This window comes from Ptychodera flava, chromosome 15, assembly GCF_041260155.1.
Source record: "Ptychodera flava strain L36383 chromosome 15, AS_Pfla_20210202, whole genome shotgun sequence".
Classification (NCBI taxonomy): domain Eukaryota; kingdom Metazoa; phylum Hemichordata; class Enteropneusta; family Ptychoderidae; genus Ptychodera; species Ptychodera flava.
Genome location: NC_091942.1, coordinates 20,131,076 through 20,156,216, shown reverse-complemented (window position 1 = coordinate 20,156,216; position 25,141 = coordinate 20,131,076). Strand labels below are relative to the sequence as shown.

The window sequence follows — 25,141 nt, the reverse complement described above, 5'->3', positions numbered from 1 at the left end:
AGACACTTCCTCCTACTGAAATTGTAAACTTATAACTATTAATGTCAAATGAGCAACATTAGATATTTAGGCCTACCAATATGTAAACATGTGATTTATTTAAATAGATGTGTAGTTATGGCATAGGAACAAGGTAATTTCCATGGACAAAACAAACCGTTATTTTCCACGTTTAAATTTATAGTAAAATCACTTTACAGGTGTTATAAAAGAATAAAAACGCACTAACTTATCTCCAAGAAAGACGATGTCACTCTGTTTTGCATTTTTACGGGTTCCATAGCGAGCATCCGACATGACATCTATAGAACCCAGTCGATCCCCGTCATAAGAAGCAATCTGCTACGGAAAACACAGCCCGCGGATTAGAAATATATCAATATTGAAAACTGTACATATTTTATTAAATATTTAATCCTTTCTGTTAGCGTTTCACTCCGTCTTTGGATACGACATAGTGAAACGAAAAAGGTATTACAAAGTGAAGATGTACGGAAAAGATAAGTACATGTACATGTATTAACCGCCATTTTGGAAATCTTGAGTCTGCGCAATAGTGAGCTACCTTCTGCCAGATTCAGGCAAAATTCCTCTGTAGGCAAATCGCATTCACTACACTCTTCGCGTACACAAAGTCAAACGTTCAAAACGTCAAACGTGATGGGCAACCATTTGCTTATCGCTTTTCACAACGTAAACTTCGAAAACTACAAACCTCAAGAAGGGCGTCTTCTCTACTTTCGTCCGCAGCACACGTTACAATTGGCTCGTATTGACTAACGACTGAGGCAGAAAATAGAATAAAATTGTCATCGCGTTATATAATCCGTTCATTGAGATGATGATGATGATGATGATGATAATGATGATGATGATGATGATGATAGTCGTCGTCGTCGCAAGTTCATTGAAATTGTTTCTTCTCAGGTCGAGCGTGTTGAAACGGGCAAATAATTGGCTTTATGAAGATTTTGTTACCATATTGCGAAGAAATGTTTATTTAGGCCTGATCTTTGAAGTGAAACTGTTAATTTTTTTGCTGTACTTACATGTTTTTCTGTACTCTTTTTTTATAGTTCCCATGTTCGCAGCATTACACATGGTTTCATAGTGTTCTTCGCGCAAACCACAAGCTGTAATTGCGTGAAGCATCCTGTACCAAAGAAAACACATAAAATCAAAATATTCAGATAATGTCTATACATGACACAGATAACAAAAGTCAATGATCAATAATTTGTTACTCTCTGTTACGGCAAAGGTCTCTGCTACAGAAATCAATGTAGTCTTGTGACGCGCCATTACTGTAGCAAGGATTGACGATTTGTGTAGTTTGAATACCATTCTCGGCAAATCAAATACCAAATACACTTGCATCTTATTTTAAAGTCTAAAAATATGAGGACCGTCATCATACTTACCTGTAATTGACGAGTAGTTTCCCGTTTGGCAGTGTCGATGATGAATACCACGTAAATCGATGAACTATCCCCTGTGTACTATCGCATTTGAAGTGCAGTCGCCCTGCGTGGCCCATCATCTGTACTCTTTGGCACTGCAGTTTGGCTTGGCAAAATCGATTGTGCTCACCGACACGTGCAACCAGATTGTTCACGGATGACGCCGTTGCCAGAAACATCTTCTCATCAGTCTGTGTTCGATCGGTGGCTTGAAATATTGGAGCCTCATCGGGGTACTCGTTTGCTTCTAATCTGTCCGGACCGTTCTTTGTCAGGAACAAGTTTGTTAGCTCAACTAACACGTCGTAATTCGTTGATTTTGCTAATCTACCGCCAAGTAGACAGCGTATGCGATCTATGTTAGCTTGAAGTTCTAATTTCTCAGCCTCCGACGGAGCAACGAAATCAAAGTGACCCCTTTTTGAATTGTCACGAATCCGTCGGAGATTCCGTGCCCGAATAGCCTCAGGGGTATGGGATGGTGGGACACGGCGGCCGGAATCTGACACAGGCATAATGGTGTCCACTTTTGCGACGAATTTTTCTGAATTGATGTATCTGGTAGATGTCAGCAATAAAATGACTGATTTGACGATTATAACTTGGAAAGGAAATTCACGAATAGCGCTCAGACTTACGAAACGGTATGGCGTAGATGCTAGTGTGACTCTTGTCTGATGTCGACTTGAACGAGACTATTCAAAAGTCTTGTGATACTAGGTGTATAATATCTAAATGCGATGATTGACACCTAGAAAGGGGTGGGCATCAAGCCAGGCTTGGAAACAAGGACCCCAATCCCTCTCGAAGATCACAACATATTTATTGTTTCTAGAATGGACATTAGCGGAAACGCGACAGGTGTTGTCAATCCCTTCCAGAAAACAATGTGCGTCCTCCTCAGCATGACTGATACCAGTCAAGCATTGTCGACTTCATTCGTTGATACACTTGTTCTCAGTATAACCAATTGATATCCAGACCTGTCACAACATTATCAAATCATTTCCATTTCCCTCCCAGCAAATCATCCGATCATAAACCCACTGCCTATGATGCCAATATACCCCTTCTCTATGTAACTTTACCGACAGTCCAAAGATTTCTGAGCAAAATACTGCTAATCCGCACTACCAATTGTTCCATACTTGACAAAAGCATCCATCATGCATATATATACGTGAATAAAAATAATTCTTTTTGTATTTTTCCACTCTCCAAATGACTGTGGAGAACATTATTTGCAACTCATTCTTTCCGATAAGTCTTTGATATCTGTATGAATCCTGTCTGTCGATTGCGGAATTCGGCTATAGGGTATGCCATACGCTTTTATAATGCACAACCGATACAACTGATCAAACGTGATACCGGTCATTTTTTTAGTTGGACATGGCAGGAGTGTAGAACATGCCTGTCAATTAGCTTTGACTGTTTATGCAAAAATCCATAAGTGTATGTTGTTTTGTCTCTACACTTGGACTGCTGTACTTACTTTCAACAAAGTTTCGTGAAACATGTAACAATGCCTAGATTCAATCGCAAAACCGCCGTATCGAGAAAACGGTGTTTTATCTGAAACAGGCCATGTCAAAACGGCAGTTTACTAGTACCATGCAGTACATTCCCTCGAGCCAAATGCACATTTGGGGACGGTGCATATCCCATAAAAAGTTTACACCATGTTTACAGCATTCAGAGAGAAACAAAATCAGCACTCTGATAGCGCGACATGTAATGGGCATCCCATCGTATTTTCTGGCATCGGGTTTTTGGCAACGGACAATCTTGCGGTAAAACTCTCTTCAGAAAGTAACAAATGTGTCGGAAAGAGTGTGTAAAAATGTCACTTCTTTTGATTGAAAATAAACGATTTCATTGAAAACCCATACTATCATCAAAGCATGGAAAGTAAGAATGGCCATCTACGTACAGAGCGAATGCCAAGTTGAAAAGAGCGATTTTTGTATTTTTCTCGAGGTGTGTATGGATGTCTCAAACACAGAGTGCTACTGAAAAGAGTGCTGGTAGCACTTGTAAGAAAATGTCATCTGCGAATGCTGGCATTTTCATTTTGCGACTGCTAGTGCTTTCAGTCTACGACTAGAACTTGCCGTAATTTATTCTTCGATTTATTAGCTAGACGCATTCACAAAGCATATGTTCTTGGCGCGAAGCGTCATTCACGTGGTTCATACCATTTTCAGAAAGGAGCAATATTTTAATCGTAGGAGCTTTTGAAATCGAAGGAAAAGGCAACAAGACAGACACAATAATGTGAAAATGCATGAAACTTTCTGGTTGATGCCACCCATCACCAGATTATGGGTCCTTTTTTTACACGGTCATGGACGTTTATTACGTCTATTGTACAGTGTGGTGTGGATCTGTGTCTGAATATCGACATTGTTGCAAAATTGTCCTCGTGATCGTCAGTGAACCAGTAAAATTTTAATCTGTAATTTATTCACGTAGCGTTGGCTTGGTTACTCCTATCCAGCGTATGATTGACAGCTTCATTGTTACATTTACATAGCAACGTAAGGCTTGTCAGGACGAGCGTATTCATTATGCGAAAGCACGACTTTTACACCATTGACACCTCTTGTCGATGAAGAACAACATACACATATTTGATATCTTGGCCACTGCGATTATTTGATGTCGCCGACCCAAGCTTGGCAAGTCTACCAACGAATGTGTTGATGAGCTAGCTTGCACGGGATTAGATTGGGTTCTGTCCGTGTGTCGGTTTGTTTTTTGAGCTACTGTAGTGTGCTATAGTGTAAAGTACATTCCACAAGATGTGCAAACCGAAAGTGAGCGATCTTAGAACGATGCCGTTCAGTCGATGTTTAGATTTTTACATGTAAACATCGAAATGCAGAGAGAGAGAGAGAGAGAGAGAGAGAGAGAGAGAGAGAGAGAGAGAGGAGAGAGAGAGAGAGAGAGAGAGAGAGGAGAGAGAGAGAGAGAGAGAGGGGGAGGGGGGGGGAGGGAGAGAGAGAGTGTTATCGCTCCAAATTGGAAACGCATCCAAACTTATTACGCAAAAGGTCCGGTTCACGCTTCGACATACCTAACAGGATCGACGTACAACTTGACTGTACTTTGCTAGTGCTGGCGTTATATTATATTCCCTAAACATGTAGTCTATAAACGTACTTATTCTAACGTTACTTTATTCGAAACCCAAAAAGGAAGTTCCAAAATGCACTACCATGGCCGTAGAGTAGCCGTGGCACAACATAAAGTGGCCGTGACGCAACCAAGCTCATTCGAATTGCAAATTTATAACTTGAATAGTACTTTAGACTTTTACTCCTCATGCGTACGATGCTGCACAAAATGAAAAAAATCTTTATTTCAATAAAACATGGCAATGCGCAGAGAGAGAGAGAGAGAGAGAGAGAGAGAGAGAGAGAGAGAGAGAGAGAGAGTTGTCACACCGATTAAAAGTTCTCGCATACTGTTCCCTGAGACTGTACTCTATCATCCGTATTCGACTGAAAAAAAACTCAACCTGATCGGCTTACAAAGCATATTTGGCAAGGACATGTATCCACTGCAAGTTTTCAAACGCACTCATTGGCTGTCAAACATATTTTAATTGACAAAGTCGACAAACGTCTCACGTCAGAGACTTGGAGTCGTATTTTGCTCGTCGTCCCGTCCGAACATGGCTGTGCATCAGTGCGTACGACAGTGTAAAAAAACTTCCAATGGTTATAATCTTGAAAATCTTTATTTCGATAAACACAACTCGTAATGCTGAGGAGATGGATCACTCTAAAATCTCCATACCCTAGCTAAATGTATGCTTCAAGAAACAAAAATTGCGTGCCTTTCAAAGTGTGAGTTGTCCAACAAATATTAACTATCATGGTACATCTCACAGATTTTTCAAGAAAATTCCCCTCAATATGTTCATCGCAAGTGTTCAAATACACACAACTGTCAAACTTACAACATAGAATGCAAAGCTGATAAACTAAACACCGCATATAATTCTTGATCTCGAGATTATGAAACTGCTACTAGCACTTTCGTTTCGCAGAATGTTTTGATACACCTGTATATACCTATGTTTTCGTTGTATGCAAGGTAATTTGAGTTCCAATTCATGGGACAGAGAAAATAAACGTGGTGCCGACGTGTCCACGTCCAGGTGTGAAAAAAACCCATGCGGGTCTCTTGATACGTCTAGCGTCGTGAGAAAGAGAAAAAATTGTGGCGTTCACCTGTTCAAACAATAATGCTCGAACAGGCAACAACCCTCTTGTCGCGACGATCGTTCCCGTCATTCACTGCACAGACAGTATGTCGCCAATTTTTGTCCATTTATACCCCCTGAATGTGGTTTCAGTATCACTTGAGTCGTTTCTGTAAACGAACGAACACAGCACATTCACGGTCCGCTTGATTTCCGAGATGTCACGAACATTGAAAATCGTCGTGAACGAAGAGCAAGAAATCGCCATACGTGGTTTGTTTACCCACTTTGGGTGGGATTTTCAAACCGTTGATGCCATCGAACTATGTCGAACGACAAGCGAAGAAGACGGCACAAGACTTGGCATCGACTTCATAGTCCCGCGAGACGCAGGTAAAGCCGAGTGTCCCTACTGTCTTTGCCAGCCGTGCGTGACAACCTACAAGCAAGGGTGGTTAGGTACTGGTCAGGTACCTACTGTCCGTAATGCCAGTATCAGAAAACGCTTGTACAAGAAATACTGGACGCTCCTGGACAGAAGACAAGCCTGGCGTGATGAGCGTTATTTGGCAAAGAAGGCTGACAGAATGCGCTCGGACGGTTGCGTGATGACCAAGCGAGAAATCATGCCCGCTTGCGTCGTTCACCAGGCCCGTTCCCTGTATCCAAACCTTCCCGAGCAACCTTACAGTGGTCATCATTGGCACTGAGACGAGAACAAAGGTAATCTCTCGTGTGTGTTCCAAAGTGAACACACACACAAACAAAACGGCCCTTTTCAGGGCCACTACATATTTCCAAAAGAGAACTACCGTTATCATTTTACCGACTGGTATTATTCCTACCCTCTACGCTCATTAGCGTTTATAATGTCAGTTGATTTGTTGGATAACAGAAATTGATATGTTTGTACCGTATCTTACATGTTAGCATTGCAAACGTTTACCGATTTACACCTGCAGCGCGTCGGTTTTTGATTGACAGCTTGCAGGCCTTTGTTATGGCCGCTTGCCACGCTAGTTGAAGACAAAGAGAAATAACTTCATCGATCAAAATCACCTTTATTTATGCTCGAATCGTAAAATATTTTCGATACATTCAATCACTAGACATTCATAGTTAGGTACACGTGCACGGACGTCTAAGTTTCTTCGACAGTGACCACTATAGGGCATGGTTTTAGGGAGCGATCGAGCATGACGCTGCAAGACACGCTTTGCATAAACTGAATTCCAACTGGGCAGCTTGCTATTTATACCCCGCCCTGGCCTTTAAATACATATGTTGAATCATTTGAGAAAATCCCAGGCCCAGATAGGACTAATTGCTGTAATCTTATATTAGTCACTTCCCTGGTTGAAGTGCTTGCCCAGTTGTGCAAGGTCAGAGAGCTGTATTGATCAGTGACTATATGGTGGATTCTGATTGTTATTATATACCAGTGGTGTACCAATAGTCTAGCTACAAAAATTATCCAAACAGTTGGTATCAGACATTAGTGACAGTATAGTGTCAATTGATGTACAAGACAGTTACAATAGTTTTACTTGAAAGTAAAAGACTTAAACTTTGCTCAAAAACTTTTTTAAAGTAAACTTTCAACGATTAAAAATGAAGAATATTGGGGGCCACTGTGAAAATTTTGGAACTTTGAAAAAACAAATTACCCAATATTTACTGATATTTTAAATTCAACGTGGCCGCCACGACCACCCCTGTGTTATCTGTAGGGGGGGGGAAATAAAATTCCCAATTTTCATAAAACTTAGCCAGAGAAAACCTTATTTACTCCATAAGCTTAGACCTATAAAAGACAATTGTAAAAGTCAGAGAGTCCAAATATCTATCCCAAGGCACATTCTATCTAAATATCCTAACATGGTTCTTGTTTTCTTACAAAATCCTGACAATTTTCTCATAAGAAACACTTGTGCATTGCTTTTTCTTAGATTTTTATTTTGGATAGTGTACAGTCCCATGAACTAATGTAAACAGATCTTTTGTTCACTCACTCCAATTAGTATTGCATTATTCATGTTCCAGAGCATACAGCGTGACATTGGCCTGTACCTATATACAGACAAGGTTCACGTCCACATCCAGGGTGCCGATGAGGAATCTGCATACTATGGTGCAGCTAGTGGTGCAGGCAAAGATGCTGCAGAGCTTCAAGCTTGGGTATTGGACATTACAGATGAAGTTTATGGTAGGTAATGGCTAGATAACCTTTTTACCACAATGGTTTGGCCCAAACCCAGTGTCATCAACAGTGAGTGGGTATGTATTTACAGGGAAGTGGTCAAACAGATGAACCTGGGAATCATGAACAGTATCTCCTAACAGTGAAAATTAAAAGGAAACAGTTATTGTGTAAGATGTTTTGTACATCTTATTTTGATGCCAGCAGAATCAGTATTGAACCCTGAATATTGTTGTCAGATTGTGCAAAATTGAGGGAAAAACAATAGGCTTGGGGGCACAACAAAAGTCAATGTCACTTTAAAACTATAAAAGGCCTGTTGCTGACCCTTAATTCAGATGAGGTTCATTAACAACCATTCAATTTTTGTTTTGAATGATTGAAAAGTCAATAAAAAAAAAGTTCAAAATTCATCCTTTTGTACTGCAATTGCCATGCTGAATGTAATTGAAACTATGCTCAAATTTTGAAAAACATGCAGATCAAGTTATTTAAGACAAGATCAATTTGATGTGATATGTCATCTTTTCAATGCCCATTAACAATCTGAATATGAATGTTGAATTTTTCATATCAAAAGTACACAAACTGTCGGGAGCAGTTTTGAACTTGAATTTCACAGAACTTCCTAGAGTTCTTGAGCTGATTTAATTCAATTTAACTTTTGTAAAAAAGACGTTAAAAAAATCTAAAATCAATGATTAGAACCAGTGTATAATCAGTCACTATGAACAGTATGTATGAAGTAACATTGGTGAATAGTTTGACATTTAGATATTTACACAGTGTTGAAAGCATTTTAATAAAACCATTAGGTATCCTGTCTTTGAAAATAGTAGATCTCTCACTAATAATTTAATGATTTCATAATAGCATATTGCAGATGAACACTTTAGTCATTAAGATTTAATGAGATTGCCCTGCACTTGGTTTATGTGTATATATAGGTGTTAGGGTTAAATCTAAGTCAGCGTACACTGAAATGTGGTTCGGTGTTTGCTGTAGGCATAAGGGTTTGTCGATTATGCTTTAAGTGAATTTTAAAATTGTGATAATGTAATAATATATTGATTTACAGATCCTGCCAGGACACCTACATGTGATCTTACGGAGCATACATTGAACAATGGCGACCACTACCCAACTCACTTCAGCTCTGCGGAAGCAGCTGTCGGTGCCTTGGACAGGAAGGTGACCAGAGACATGAATGCTGATTTCAACAGGTATGGTGAAGTGACTCATACAATTTGTTGGATTGCGTCTTCTGTTGTTTAAGTAGCATAGACTGTATTGCATACTAGTTTATTAGTTGTGAAATCTAAAGTATGCATCGTTTTTTGTATGTACCCTTACCGAAATTTTAGGCCTCCCGCAAACTGTTACTGCAAATTTGCCGCAAGCTTTGCAGTAAATTTGCAGCAAACTATTTGCCGCAAATATGCGGGTGGTTCATTTTTCAGATGCAAATTAGGTTTCTTGTGAACTTGCTGCAAATATGCAGCAAACTCCCTGCCGCAACGTTGCTGCAAACTCTTTGCAGCAAATTTGCGGCACAATCCTTGCAGCAAACTTGCGGCAAATTAATTTGAATGTTACTGAAAATTTGCCGCAAACTCCATACAGCAAATTATTTTATTTGCGCTGACCATTGTTTCTCGTGAAACTGGTATTTCAGAGTTTAGTTGGATAAAACACATCTTGTGCTGTCCACAGTCCGCCAATATATAAATATTATTTATCCAACTAAACTCTGAAATACCAGTTTCACGAGAAACAATGGTCAGCGCAAATAAAGTTATTATTAATAAAAAGATGACAGAGATAAAAAGTTTAAATTCAATTGTGGTACAATTTATTTTATATGCCATGTACATTTCATGCCACATAAGTGTCTTCAAGAGATTTTCTTTTGACATGAGAAGTTTCATGTAACATTTACATTACTGTCAAAGGCTGCGATTTGGCTTCCTGTTCTCTGAATTTCTTGTCCCTTTAGCAATTGATTCTGAAAAATATAAATCATCCAGGGAAGAGTGTAAGTCTTTACCGTTTGACCAAACATTGTAAATTTCATGAAAGAAATCGATAATTATTTGAAAATGAGTCAAAATCAAGTTGAAAAATTGATGCAGAAAAATGCATAAATATTCATGATCGAAATTAAATTAATAATGATTAAAATGTCCGACAGCGGACAACTCGCCGTATGTTGTTTACATACACAACGGCGACAATCTGCAAAAATCTCAGCACTTACTGTAAGTAACTGTTGTGAAACGAAAGTGAATTCAGTATGAATCAGTACTCAACGAAAATTTACCTTTAGGTAAAGATTGCAATACAACGATTACAGAACATAATTATAGCGATCGATGTACAGACGAACGGTACATTGACTTACATTTCTGAACGGCTCGTCTGACGCTGGACGATTCCCGGTCCGGTTGCAGGTCTCACCGTGCTGTGTGTAATACCGTACTCAGAAATATAGTCGGCATCTTTACTGCCGCTCGCGTTCATAAATTTAGAACTCCGCCTGTCCCTGGTACTGTATACACGTTTTTGCAACTATGTGATATCATTTGGCTGGCGATTCCATAGAAAGATCACGAAATTGTCCACTAGAAAACTCCCTGCTCACAAGTACGCAGCCGACACTGGCCGATGGTACTACAATCTAACTTCGCGCCGATCAAGCCTCATGACGATAACGGAAGTGCGATCTATAAATCATTACGCGATTGATAATGTAGTCCCGTTTTTAAATGCTGGAATTGACTCTACATCTGCACCAATCCGTTATATTTCATACTTAATATAGCATTTAATTTATTAGTTTAATGAAAATGGTTATTTTTATCATAGAAAGACTAAAAAGAGAGTAAAAAGAGTGTAACGTCTGCTCGCAGCTGATACACAGGACGTATTGGACGTTGGTGGAGCGGCAATTTGAATTTTCGTACAGCGACTCGGGATGGAGTGTAATCCTAAACCTCAAATTTGTGCTCGGCAATACAACTCTAACGCTGAAAACATGGACAAAAGCCTTTTACCTCGACCCATGTTATAAAGCGATCAATAATACTGCACCCCGTTATCTCTCTGAACATTTCAATTTGACAATGAACTGCCATACGTATAATACCAGATCAAGCTCATATTCTGTTCGTTCACCAGCCTTTGGTTCTCATGGTCAACATTCGTTTCAGATTACAGGAGCTAAGTTATGGAATAACATTCCTTTGAGTATTCACAACTCTAGCCATTGTTCTCAAGTTTTTAAAAAGAAGGTCAAATACTATCTGTACACAAAATTGGATGGCTAGGGTACCTGCGCCCTGCTCCATTCGGCGTGTACAGATTGTTGGTTTGGTGGTTCCATTTTGTTATTTATTTGATATGCGGAGTGACATTGTCTTCATGTGATTTTTGTGTTTTCTTGTGAGGACCACAATGGAAATAAGTTTTTAACTTTTTGTGCAATCCTCGGCAAGTAATATTCAGTGGCGTTTCCTTAATTGTAACATTGTAATTGTGTTTGGTGTATATTATTTGTATTTCTGTGTATTTACTTTAACTTTTTGTATTTTATCGTTTTTCTGAATATTTGCCTAATAAATTCAAATCAAATCAATCAGAAGGCGAGATTTTGTCAGCAGCATCGATGGGACAGACTGTAAGCTGCAGTGCATTGTACGTACCGTATTGATGGGATGAATAGCTTGGAGCACAGCCACTACTCTGCTTGGAGGTAGTAGCGGAAACATTACTGTACAGATTTGCAGTAACAAAAGTCTACGACGTGTCCTTACAGACCATCATCAAACGCACATTTCGTTCGAAACTGTTTGCATTTTGGTATCATTCGCAGAAAATACAGGGTGTAACTTGCAAGACAGACAAGTCCCTGTTTCAAAAATTTGTTTCCCTAAAAATTCAGTTTTCGATCCAACCATAATTTACCCAACCAGATTGTCAAAGGGCACTTTTATTACATCATGTCACTACAGTAAATACTATAGATGCACTCTATATCCATGCAATGCTTTTACCAGCATAACTGAAGCTGTTCATTATCTAGCATTACCAGTTATTATAATTTAAAAAGTGGATTGTCTGTTATGAAATAAAGGAACATAAAATATAAATGAAAGATCAATTTATGTTGCTTACACATGACTGGTCACAAAGTGCAACAGTACTCAGTGTGCAGTGTGTACTCCCTGGTAATGAAATAGTGGGAATATGTCAATCATATGTTGCTGCATATTTGCAGCAATAATCTGGTTTGCCGCAAATTTGCAGCAACTTAGTCGTTTACCGCAAATTTGCTGCAAACTGACTAAAAGGGTTTGCAGGAGGGTCACATCTACCTGCAAACTTCTGCAACTCCTTCCTGCAAGCTATATGCTTGCTGCATATTTGCAGCAAACTTACGGCAAATTTGCAATAGAAATAATTTTCGGTAAGGGACTCATACAATTTGTTGGATTGCGTCTTCTGTTGTTTAAGTAGCATAGACTGTATTGCATACTAGTTTATTAGTTGTGAAATCTAAAGTATGCATCGTTTTTTGTATGTAAACAATGCGGCATATTTCTAGTAAAGTAAATATGACTTTGGTGGAGGTGTGGCTGACAATATAAACATTATTCAGTAGCACTGCCCTTTCACATTTTTCGTTTTCTATCCTGCCTGGTTAGGTGCAGTTTTCAAATTAAAATTACTTGAAAAGTTTGTAAATGCTGTAAATGTGCCGAGGTAGAAATTTGATTTATTGTGTGAATTATGACATCTGCATTGTAATCACATGAAACTCAGAGCAAGTTATAATACAGATGTTGTACAGATGTCCCAAGCAGTGTTGAACAAATGAATAAATACCAACAATAATGGGGAATGTAGTTTAAAGTGTCTCACCTTGGTATTTATGTCACCTATGTTGTCTTGTAGTTAAACAATAAACCCTCAAAATGTAACGCCATAGCCCATTGTTTTGTGGCCAGCAGTTTAAACCCCATTACACAAAATGAGGGTGAAAGGGCAAGCATGAGGAAATAGAGAGGTTATGGTCAAAAGATTGTATTTGGCTGATCGTAATGCAATAATACAAGTTATTGTACTGTTTTGTCGTTTTCCTTGCCTTTCTCATAGGCTTGTCCAGTATGCGGGACGGAATATTGAGTTCGAAAATGCTGAAAGTTTATCGTCTTGGTGCGGTACTCAAGGACGAGCCTGCGTGGATTGTAAGGCTGGCATCAAAGGCTCTACTCCAGACAGCAGGTCAGAATACGACTGTCTCTGTATGATTTATATGAGTTTATAAATTATATAATCACCGGTCAAACAAAATTTTGAACATCAAGTTGTTTGTATTTAACAGATAATGGGTTCAGAAGAAAATACCGTACATACTTCCTGTCCTGAATTAAAGAAGCAGTAGTGAAGTGAAGTGAATTTATTTCAACAGAAATATGTATACATATTATATACGTGAGCGAAAAATGCATTCATCATGATCAGAGGCATATTATGTCTCGACTTTTTACTCACTGGCTATGTATCTGAACTATGAACTTTGACCTGTGTACAGGTGTGCTGACCGTGTGATGAGCACAAGGCTGATCAGTGTGATCAAATATTTACAGATGATGGTCAGAAATCATTGGTCTGCCTCAGGAGGTAAGCGTAGACTGACCATTAACTGATGTCCAAATAAGCCACATGTCAAATGATATTTTATTGATATTATTATTATGCATAAAGTAAGACTTTCAGAACTTGTGTGTGCAAAAAACGACCAAATGATAAATATTTTGCTGCTCATATTACGATTGGGTCAATAAAGAGCACAAATGGGATCTGATCCTGTGTCTGCAGCGATGTAGGAGAGTTGCAAAGCAGATGAAATTCATCTCAGAGTTTGAATATTAACTTGGGATAGTGTGTGCATTTTATAGTCAAAATAGTACAGTGTAAGTGAACTCTGAGAGTAAGGAGCAATTTGAAAAAGGATCAACTCATGCTTCAAGACTTTAACATTTTCTTTCTTCTGGTTTGATATTTAGTAAAACTGAAGGTACTGGAAGCCTGGGATGAACCCCATGAAGGAAGTCCAAATGGTGACCATCCAGCAGACTCTATCCACTATGAAGGCAGGGCTGCAACGCTGACACTGTCTGACGGAGATACCAGCAAACTAACCAACCTTGCCTCATTTGCTATATGCTCAGGGATGGACTTTGTGCAACACAATGGTAAGAATTTAGATCAGTTTGAAATAACAACAACGTAGAACTAGTAGATGTCTTGCCTCATAGAATATAATTCATAATGAAATATTATAACTTTGCAAGTGCAGAGATTTAATCAAGTGACAGCAAGAATTGTTAAAATTTGGTTCAACCACCTCTTTGTGTATTTTTAAAAAAAAAAAAGGAGAAATATTTCTATCTCATGTACTACTACTGGCAGTAAACAGCAATCCCTTACATCTGCAAGTTTACAGCTCATAACCGGAGTGTTTTTCAGACACAAGTTTCACTAAATTATCTCTTTCTCCTATTTAAAGGTGATCGTATCTTTGTTGCTGTCAAAAAGCAAGATGGCCCCCAACAGCGTCTGGTGCATTTCCCAGTATCAGATCTCCTAGCAGCCGAAGCACCTGCCAACGATACTGACATCTATGCCATCCCAGACATCTACAGCAGTGATGAGAAGAGTAGCATGTACCTGTTTGACAGTGATCACAAAGTAAGCGACAAACTGTATTTCTTTGTAAAAACTAATACTTTATGAAGACAAAATGTCGGTGGTACAATACGCATACGCTTCATGCTAAAAGTAACCTCTCTGGTTTATCTTTGGAAGATTGAAAACAAATGTTTATCTTTGAAAGATTGAAAATAAATGTTAAGTATGCACCTGACAAATTGGTTGGAGAGGTTATGTACAACCTGCAATAAATCATATCTTGTGTGCAAAAATGTTGGCTGGTAGCAGTGTTCCCTCTAAGGTTTTGAGAGGGTGCGCAACTTGAGATACGCCTGATTGCCTCACAGCTGGGTCCGTTCATGTATATGCTAATTTATTGAGGTACGTCACAACGTACAATGAACGTTGGTGGCAACTGCGCCGCCAACGGGCGCTAAACTCGAAACGCAGAAGTAAAATCTATGCTGAGATCGCACATTTCGCCCTGAGTTGTCGTTTCCAAAACTAATACCGATTGAAATGACAGGCACAAGTTGCGCAAAACATGAAATTTTACTGCGAGAGCGGTCGGAGCACACTGCGCAATTAGCGCGCAAATAAGCCTTAGCGGGAACACTGGCTGGTAAACAATAGGCAGTGGCATGTTTTATTATGCTCACACAGTTATGAATTGCGAGGTTGGTCAAAAGATTGTGGACTTTGAATCCACAGAGAAATATGGGATTCTGTCTAATGCTGTTGATATGTGAAAATAGTTCTGTAACTCAGTATTTTATTTAGACAGAATTGTATAAATATTGAAAGCTTGATAAGAGAATTGCACAGATTGTTAAATCAAAACCCATTGTATGTCATTGACCACAAGAAACTATAGTGACCATCTCATGTGATATACAACCCTTTCAGTTCTCTACAGCTTGAAAAATCAGAGAGGTGCTCAATTTACATAACAATGGATAATTTGCTTGTTCCGTTAATGTGAAAATCTGCTAAAATTCCCAGTGAAAATGTCAAAATATAACCATAGAATCGATTGTTGTACTGGCAAAATCAGTGAAATTTAAGTCCTCGTAAAATGTCTCGAACATCAAAATAGTGAAATTAAATTCCCGTGAAAATTAATGATTTTACAGTATTCACATTTCAGGTCAGTTGATAAAATGTCAGGTATTCTTAAATTTTGAAATTTTATCATATACAGGAGGGGAGAAAGCTGTCCAACAATGCAACCATTGAAAACTTCAAGTCAAAAACAAGCCGTTACTTCAGACTAGACCCACAACTTGTAGAGTGCTATCAGCACATTGTGACCAGAGAAAACAAAGAAAGAAAGGAAAATGGTAGGAAATTCAATTTGTTGTGATCACATGACCATCTCATGTTATCATCAAAATATTCTCATTTGTTGATTTAAAGTGACCTGTCAATAAAAGCTCCTTTGACTGTGTTCAATTTTTGTAAATTCATTGTGCTGTAATACTCAAAAAAATACTGTTGAATGCATGTTGTCCAACTTGTCAATGTAACTGTATGTGTGTAAGGCCATTGTCATGGTTGACAACTATAAATTATAGTTCAGACTAATCAGATACACTTGTCAGCAACAGCATTGCATGTTGAACATGATGTATTGTGTTTGTAAGGCTGGTACTCTACTCTGTATTTTAACATACTTTAGGAAGAAGAAGAAAATGCTCTTTTGATAATAAATATGATCAAAATATTATCTAAATTCACAGTACAGCTGTCCCTTTTTAATTTTTATGATTTCATAATTAAGAATGAGTTTAAAAGTTAAAAGAACATATCAAAAATAATGTATGCTTTGTCACTTTTCAGAATCACCAGTCAATGTTGTCGTTGAGAGGGCATACCTGACCGCTGCAGAACAGGACGGTGAGATTCCGAACACTGACCCACGATACAACAGCCATGTGGCAGGACGGGCCATGCAGATCCACTATGACACCACTGGACTTGATCCCAAACACTACACTCCCATGAGGCTGGCCAAGAGGGCAGTACATAAGTGTGGGCCACTGTTTGTTGCTAAGCAACACAGCATTGCAGTTGGTAAGGAACAGTCGGTGATTAGCAACCTATATTGTACCATGTAATAAATAGTTACCTTGTAATTATAAAGCCCAATATAATTGTCTATTTTCTGATGGGGACTTATTTGCAATATGTCACAAACATTCCGGAGTAGGGTACAAGTAGTTTGGAGGGAGGGAATTAGAGGAAGGTAGCCTTGATGGACTTGGAAGCTTGAGAAGGTGAATGTACACTTGTTTCATCCTCACACCATGAAATTTAAAGAATAAAATATCAGCCATGGCTAGATCAATCAGAGATATGAAGCTCTTCAAAGTATAGATTCTGTAACATTGCCTGAGGTATTTCAAAGAAAGGTAGTCCATGATAGATACACTGGAGGAAGGGATGTCGAGAAATAGTGTAAACCTCAGACAGATGGTGCATCAATCAATATCAATGGCAAACTTACAATTGTGGCAGGTCTGTGATTTGTGGACGATACTGCATACATGGACCTAGATGTGATGCATTTTCCCAAGGCACTGTGCATCAATTCTTGATGGCATGAACTGAATCAAAGTAGGCCTTACCAACTGATTTCACTTTGTGTTTGTGAATTGTGTGTCCTGTTTCTTGTCCATTGTGTTTTGGAAAGCCATTGTAGTTGAAACTTGTGGCTATCGAGTTCATTGCCCATGAATTGAATCTGTGTCACATCTGCATGTTGGTACAATCTGTATATTCATCCGATGGTAGTATGGTCAGTCATAGGCAAAGTGATGATGATTGTAAGTCAGATACCAAACCTGTCATGAAATACATGCAGACTCTGAAAAAATGCATAATAGTTTATTGTATATAACTGAAATAATATCAAAGTCAACTGAACTATGTCCTTGTAAAATCCTTTTCTTTGCTTGCATAGGTATATTGGTACTAGATCTATCTCTTACCAAAGGGTGGAGAGAGGGTTTTATTTGTTCAAAGAAAACATCAATAAAATGAAAATATCACTCATGTGGAACTTTCATTAGAGAGATGTCTTTTATGTTTGTTATTTTAAGCTATGCACCTTCACACCTGGTTGTCTTCCAGAATGGAGTATTGTAGTTTTTATGAGGATGAGGGTGGATTGTTTAGTTCCATTTTGTCAAGGCTGTGTGGATGGGTTGTGAAGTTCCATTGTATATCTCTACCATGTACTGCAGTCGTTTTATGGCCGACAATTTAATTTCCATGCCTGAGGCCTGACAACTTTCAATAGAATTGAAATTTAACCTCATAATTGCCATCGTCTAAAACTCGTCTTGTAAGAACATCTACCTGATTTAAAAGCTACAAAACTCTCAGTTATCCGATGTATAAAGGTTTAGAAGTACCCACAGTGTATCCCAGTGTGCTTAGTTCACAGCTGACAATATTTGAATGCAAAACTTTGGCCCCAGTACATGTATAGAGGTGTCAAGAATAGATACCATAGGGTGTCTTGAGGTTGGCCATTATTCTAGGTTTCATTGTATTTGTGATATTTTTTCTGGCCTATCTAATTAACAGCATGTGGTTATAGAGAGAGTTATTGCTTGAGCAGACGCATCCATGGTAAATTAAGCAACTCGGTCAATACTTTTCACCTATGGTACAAAACATGTTCCCACTTGTCCATATCAAGTTTTGTTATCCTGACACGACTACAGCTACGCCTTGCTGGCTGTGTGCGATCACCCGTGAAACTGATGGAATTTGTGGTCTCAGTGAAAATAACATGTAAACCTAATGTTAAAAATGTCACAGATAAAGGATACTTCTAAGACTAGGAGCTGCACTATCCTTTTTCCTTAATGGTTATAATAGTGATGGTCATAACAACAACAACAAAAACAATAACAATAATAACAATAATAATAATAATGATGACTTCATGAATATCCACCTTGAATAAGTTATCAAAATGCTGGGTAAAAAGTTCTCAAGTCAGAACGAGTTCAATATTGTCAATTAATGTAAAGAAATCTACTTAACATTTGTTGTGTTGTACTCACATCACACACATACACATAGACGCGGTTTGTGATGCGCCCAGTGCATAGCTCTATGAACTATTCTAAAATTCCCATTCCTATACATTTATTGCCAGGTGTATACGAAAAATCTGTCTATGTGGATATCAGGGACAACTTTGATGCCTGGGTTGAGTCAGAGGCCCTCTTGCCGGTCAACACAACTGAGGAAGAATTCAGGGATGACATGGAGAAATGGCTGCTGAGATCTGTTGGTATGTACTACCTACCCTTGTGAATCAAGCGAACAATACAATGCTCTTTACTTTTCCTGGTGATAAGCTCATGAAATAATGAGCTTTCTGATTCTACATGTAAAACCATATATAAACATCATCATCAGGTTGATCAGGAGACATAACAGAAGATATTCTAACACTGTGCAAAATTTATATTCAGCATGGAACATCGTGTAAGTCACAATAATTGATTGTGGTTGTGGTTGATCAAACAATCAGCCATGTATGTTCATACACGTGTATTAGAACACATGTATTGTATGTTCAAAACCAAATTTCCTCAAGCCATGCTGATAAAATAGAATGAGTGTCTGATACAACATATGTTGAAATGAGTGTATCCATCGCCTTAAAACCCACCAGAGAGGGCACCTGACAAAAGATATTGTGTATTCCACAAGACAAGCATCTTTTACCGAGAAGATATTTACTGCATCTTTCATTTCCAAAGAAGAGCTGTAAATTTGAACAATCTATATAAATTCCTTTCTTCTCTGTTACCTCTCCTTTTCTACAGAGGGCCGTGTCATCGACCCCGACAACCCACTCCGTGCCTGCGCGCACTCGGTGGAACCACAGAAGCAGTCACCAGAGTTTGAGCATGAGCATCCCTTGCCGGTGAGACGTCGCAGAGCAGCAGGTACTGACTCTGATGCCTGCAAGCCGAAATCAGACACCAAACATTGCAGCCTGACCAAGGGTCACAGAGACGACGAGGTTAGTGGCAAGTTGATTTTACACTCACATTATTGGTAAATCCCCATCAACATCTGTTCACATATGGTTTTAATCTTACCATGTTTTTTTACAAATCTTACAGAAGTAGTCACTGTTTGACAGTGCAATAAGTACTAATTTTCAGGGGGTTTAATCCTCTGTCTTCCAGACTCCATAGACAAACCATAGAAATGAATATGACTTGGGAGAAAGAGGATTAATTTCACCTTTTTCGATTGTTTGAAATATTTTCACTTGGAATTGAATTCACTGCTTTGCATTTTTACTTGGATTTAATTGAGCAGATTCTCCTATCATTGAAAATATAAAATTGAAATCCTTGTGTGCTAACGATGGTTTCACAGTATTTGATTTCTTTCATTGAGTAAATAAGTTAAATAACAGTGCATGTAATTTTTCCTTGTCTACTGGTCAGATATCGAAAAACAAGTGAATTGTCTATAAATTAGCCACACAGAATGTATTCTTATACCATTTTACACAAAATCATCACAGGAGTGTAAGCAACAATATCAAAGGTATACTATCCCCTGTTCCGATTGTGCCACAGTTACCATGGAAAGAGAAAATCTAACCAATCATAGATTTTAAGCGGTGGCGGCTTTTTGAAAACGGCGCCCTCACACGGGCATTGTGAATACCAAGGAATGCCCCTTTGACCATATATGGGCATATTTCGATTACAGGTGACTGTATACCTTTAATCAGGTCACAAATGTTTTTGTCACTCTGCAAATTACATTCTCACAGTTGTAGGAAATACGTAATGACTGACATGTCTGCATGCCATAGCAACCGGCATATAGCTGTGATTGCCATGTGCAGTAGAGTAGTTGAAACCAATTAATCAGCTAATGGCCAAGAATCCATACAGGTTCCGATGTGCAAAGATCACACCAACTGAAGAATTTTATAGCTTAAACTGTTGACTCTGTTCGAACTTTAATCTGTCCCCACTGAGTTCCTCATGTGCCTTGGTACTGTGGTCTTTTGCCTTCAGGTGGCCAAGATCTGGAAACAAGTGACTCGCAAACATTTGTATCGCAAGAGCGAAGATGTGAAGCTTGCTTTGGAAGGTTGTTTTGGTGTCTGTGGTACCTGCCAATCAGGTAAGGTCAAAAGGTCACATCAGCCATATGAGAGAGAGAGAGAGAGAGAGAGAGAGAGAGAGAGAGAGAGAGGCTAAAATTAATTGAGAACCCTACATGGTGCCATGATTTCAAAATCTTTCAAAGTACCCGATAACGGAAAAACGTTCCTTCATTTCTCAAGGTACCATCTGGCTGGACAAGATTGACAACTGCAACAATTTCCTCCACTGGGTCCCGTTCGACTTCTATGAACAGCACGATGAGGTGGCATTCTATGTGAGAGAGAACACTGATCTGAAGCAGGCTGCCTGTAGAGGGCACTGTATTGACAAGGCACCTCTGTTTTCTCTCGTTGGTGAGTCCATCGATACCTATTCAACCATGGTCCATGAAGTGGTCCGAGTAAATCACTCTAGTCATACCATAAACTTCAAAAGCAGTATGGTTTTGTTTTTGTTAATCCTTTGAGCACCAAAGTCGATTTTTGTTGCCTTTATAAAACATACCAAAGTCAATTTTTTTTTCAGAGTTAATTGACCAAATTTTGATAAAAGACAATAGCAAATGAAATGTGGTATCCCTTTTGTCCAAAATTATCAAAAAAATTACAGAAAAATTCATAACAATTATTAAAATAATGCACTAAAATTTTGGCGGGAAAAATTACAGCACTCAGAGGATTAAAACTTGTTACAATGAGAAAGGTCAAAAGTGTGACAAGCTGTCATGAAGTTTTACAACCCAGGGAGAGTAATTGGTGAACAGTGCAATATTTAGGGTTGGAAAGTGTCAGTTTTCCTGAGTGAAAGGAAAAGAAATATATACTGGACATACATGTAGGGAAATGACATTAATGTTTTTAAGGCACATTTAAAATCCCTTGCATGGAAGAGCTGTTCATGGATGCCAGTTATTGAGTATCATGATAAAACGTAATACGGTACCTCTGTTTTCTTAAACAGCGCCCTCTGTTGAGGAATTGTTCAGGCCCGATCCCCAGCGCAGCGTCAAAGAGCCCATGTACTCAGTTGCCAACAACCCGCTGCCCGTGTATGACCTCCTGTACAAACTCTATGCCCTGCATGCCACTGGTAAAGTCAAGGTCTATGTCAAAGATCAGGCTGAACTCTCCACCCTCCGTGGTCCTCTCAAGGTCAGTAAGGTGTTCTGTGTGAGTTTCAGATTACCATAGACAAAGTGAATCAAGGATATCAAATGGGGGAACTATCAGTTTAACTGTTTGATGAATACATTCTGGTTACGACAAAAAAAAATTCCCATTGTGCTCTGTTTCGTAAGAAGTCCAAATTTCCATATAAATGAAGTATGTGTTAAATGGAGCATCATGCCTTGTGCTATGGTTGCCTACTTTAAGAGGTAAATTTGATCTTACTGAACTTGTAAAGTCTGCCTCAACTGCAGAAAGGGCTTTGTTTGTTGCAGTGAGTTGAGGGCATGCTTTTTCGCCAAAGAAGGTCAGTTTTGTTAGTGTACAAATATCCTAGTAGATAAATGTGATAAAAAACATGTCTTTATGATTTTATAATTACAACTCAAATGAGGCATTCCAACCCTTGCATCAAAGTGAGTGAACGATTTTGAAAAAAAATTATTTTTTTCCATCAAATTCTTGTTATCTAATCTCCAGATGGCCATGATCTTCAACAAAGCTGTTACTGAGGTCAAGATCTACGTTGCTGACGAAAGGAAAGTAGACAGCGTCACAAGCTCCATGGAAAATATGCTGTTGGAGTGGACCAAAGCTAGCTGCCCGGAACATGCCAGGGCATACGTCCCACCATTCAGCATAGAACTTCTGCCATCAGGTATGTCATTTGTTAACATCATTTGAGGAGAAACTTAAAATCTTAGAGACTGCAGGTACCTGTTTGTTAATTGTTGTCTCCTTGCTAACATTTCATAGTAGTACAGCACCAGCGTGAAGGGGACATAAAAGTTTTTTTAACTTGTTCATCCCTAATTCTCCGTAAACAGGTCCACACTTCCCATTAATAACAATGAGGTTGGGCCAGACTATGATTTGGAAAGGGGTAAAAAACACTCTGAAAGGGGAGTTTGTTTGATAATGATAAACATTTACACTAACGGCTATGCAAAGCCACTAAAACAGCACTGAAAGTAATTCCTGTTGTATTTTCATCGCGGCTTGTATCATTCTTATCTGAAAATTCCTCAAATTGAGGATTATGTGATATTGTTTCTGACAACCCCACCACTCTTGGATTTTCAGGCATAACCAAGAGGAGTCCCGAACACGATCTGAGAGAGGAAATGTTGGCCAACCGCAAAAACTGGGAGAAGAACTGGCTCAAATCACACACTTTGCTGTGATGTGGATCAACATCGGGTATTTCAGGAAATAAATCCTGAAATTTACACTCACTTTGATTTTACGTTGCAGTGTTGATTGCAATACTACATTTACTACAGATTGTATATTTGAATGTTTTATATAATATTTGTATGTATATATTCAGAAAATGGCAATGATTTTTTTTTACATTTCTTAAATTTGCTGTGTCTTGTATAATCTCAATTGATAGTGCTGAGGTGTAATACGGCACAAGTACTTGTGTTATCTACTTTGTGTAAATCTCACAAACTACTCTAAATGTATCACAATCTTACGGTAAAGGTAAGTATTTTTACTTGACCATGACATGATATGCTTCTATATACTTTTATAATGCCAAGATGGTAATCCAATACTGTTAATACCATTGATACACGTAGACAAAGTAGCGTGCATGCTCTGTGATGATTTCGCACATCGCCACTAAATAGCAGTTTGTATTGCCACTTACACAGTGTGCAAATCATGGCATGTCTTTGGGTACCAATCATTCTGCTCGAATTTTTCAAATACACAGTCCAAGTGAATAGTTACTAAATATTTCGTGTAGATCAGTCCAATAAAAGAAATGACCTTTGATGGCAGAAACCAATACACTGATATAAGTCCTGATGAAAGTAAAATGTCCAAATATATCAGTTTTCAGCAAGTCTGAATTTATCATAGAATTCAAAAAAGTTGAAATAATTTTATAACAATTTTTAACGTGTTCCTCATTAATAAGACAATGATAGTTTTTTTTTCTGTCATGCTGACCATTATACCGTCCTTTAAAGTGTTTGTTACGTAGTTTTCCAGTACTCCTTGTACTTGCATGATCATGTGACCCTAAAAGTCATTGCCAAAGCTCATCTTGCCAATGATTCAGACTTCCATACGGAGTACTGAAATAATAGACATGATTTTCACCCTTGCAAGGATCACAAAATACGACAAATGATTTCTGAACTATTTTAAACTTGATACAAATGTACATGAAACTGATTTTCAAAATTATATTTCTAATTCAGTAAACCGTCAGGACTTTTTCCAAATATGCCTGAACTGCAACAAAATGTCAAAGTCTTCCAATAGCTATTATTGTGCTGTGAAAATGGGCTTGAAGATACTGACACCGGCAATGTAGGGTTGTGAGGGCGCTGTCCAAGACTTTCTTGGGCGCATGGGCAAATGATTGATAGAACAAGTAGCTTGCAGAAAAGTTAATTGAGGGAGAGATATAGAAAATAACACTTTGTAACAAATGGACAAAAAGCAAAGGTGGTCATTTGGAAAGAAGGGAAAAGTTATGAAAGGTCAAAGTTGATTTCCAGGTTGTTGCTAGTCTCTTAAATACTGCCCCCACAGTCTGTTGCACTGTTCAGGCCGATTTGTAAGAATCTGTACTCTCTGAATGTGATTACCAGGTGTACAGTTTGAGTTGTACTTTTTACAGAGAATTGTAATAGAAAATATGATTTTAGAAAGTGCAATTGTAATACGTCGCTAATGGAAAACACATTTTGATATGGACCTTTTACATGCAATAATCTAATCAAGATTTTCTAATACGCGTTGTAATATAAAATCTCCTCAAATTTATTTTTATTACTCAAGTCTTGCCAAATGTATGAGCGTTTTGTGTAAAATGCAATAAAATGTGTACATCGTCGAAAGCAAAGATGCCTGACTTCTGTGTCTTCTGTGCTATGACTTGTTTGCACATCACTGCTCGCGACAGAGGGAAAGCCACGCCCTCTACCTCAATTGCGATACAGGTATCCCCCCCCGCCCCTTTCTGCTGAAACCAGGAAAAATTGCAGCCCTTGTAAACCTAACATTTACCCGTTCGATGTGTGTACATCTTTGATTAATAGTTTGTTACCATGAAAATTTGAGCTGAGCATTTTGCTGAATATTGTTTGCGCGTTATTGTGCCTGTACACACTATTGAATGCGTCATTGATGAACAGAGAAAAAATCTTCCTTCAAAATATTGCACGTTATTGGAGCTCATTTAATAACCGAGCTGTATTACA

The 25,141-nt window shown here is 38.5% G+C and overlaps 2 protein-coding genes across 2 annotated transcripts in view; one reads left to right on the top strand and one right to left on the bottom strand.

Annotated features, from left to right (window-relative positions):
* Positions 1-24,783, top strand: part of LOC139151470 (uncharacterized) — a 38,624-nt gene extending 13,841 nt beyond the window's left edge. The window contains exons 4-18 of the mRNA XM_070724293.1: positions 7,717-7,879; positions 8,952-9,096; positions 13,028-13,156; positions 13,467-13,555; positions 13,942-14,130; positions 14,445-14,626; positions 15,789-15,927; positions 16,427-16,660; positions 18,759-18,896; positions 19,438-19,637; positions 20,659-20,767; positions 20,931-21,104; positions 21,712-21,902; positions 22,398-22,575; positions 23,001-24,783. Of these exons, the coding sequence (XP_070580394.1) occupies positions 7,717-7,879; positions 8,952-9,096; positions 13,028-13,156; positions 13,467-13,555; positions 13,942-14,130; positions 14,445-14,626; positions 15,789-15,927; positions 16,427-16,660; positions 18,759-18,896; positions 19,438-19,637; positions 20,659-20,767; positions 20,931-21,104; positions 21,712-21,902; positions 22,398-22,575; positions 23,001-23,101 (2,361 nt within the window). The 3' untranslated portion in view covers positions 23,102-24,783. The remainder of the gene's footprint in view (positions 1-7,716; positions 7,880-8,951; positions 9,097-13,027; positions 13,157-13,466; positions 13,556-13,941; positions 14,131-14,444; positions 14,627-15,788; positions 15,928-16,426; positions 16,661-18,758; positions 18,897-19,437; positions 19,638-20,658; positions 20,768-20,930; positions 21,105-21,711; positions 21,903-22,397; positions 22,576-23,000) is intronic.
* Positions 665-4,085, bottom strand: LOC139151469 (uncharacterized). The gene is made up of 3 exons (XM_070724291.1): positions 1,422-4,085; positions 1,050-1,153; positions 665-783 (listed from the first exon to the last, which is right to left on the bottom strand). The coding sequence occupies exons 1-3, from the start codon at positions 1,973-1,975 to the stop codon at positions 677-679; spliced, it is 765 nt and encodes a 254-aa protein (XP_070580392.1). The 5' UTR covers positions 1,976-4,085; the 3' UTR covers positions 665-676.
* Positions 24,784-25,141: the final 358 nt, after the last annotated feature.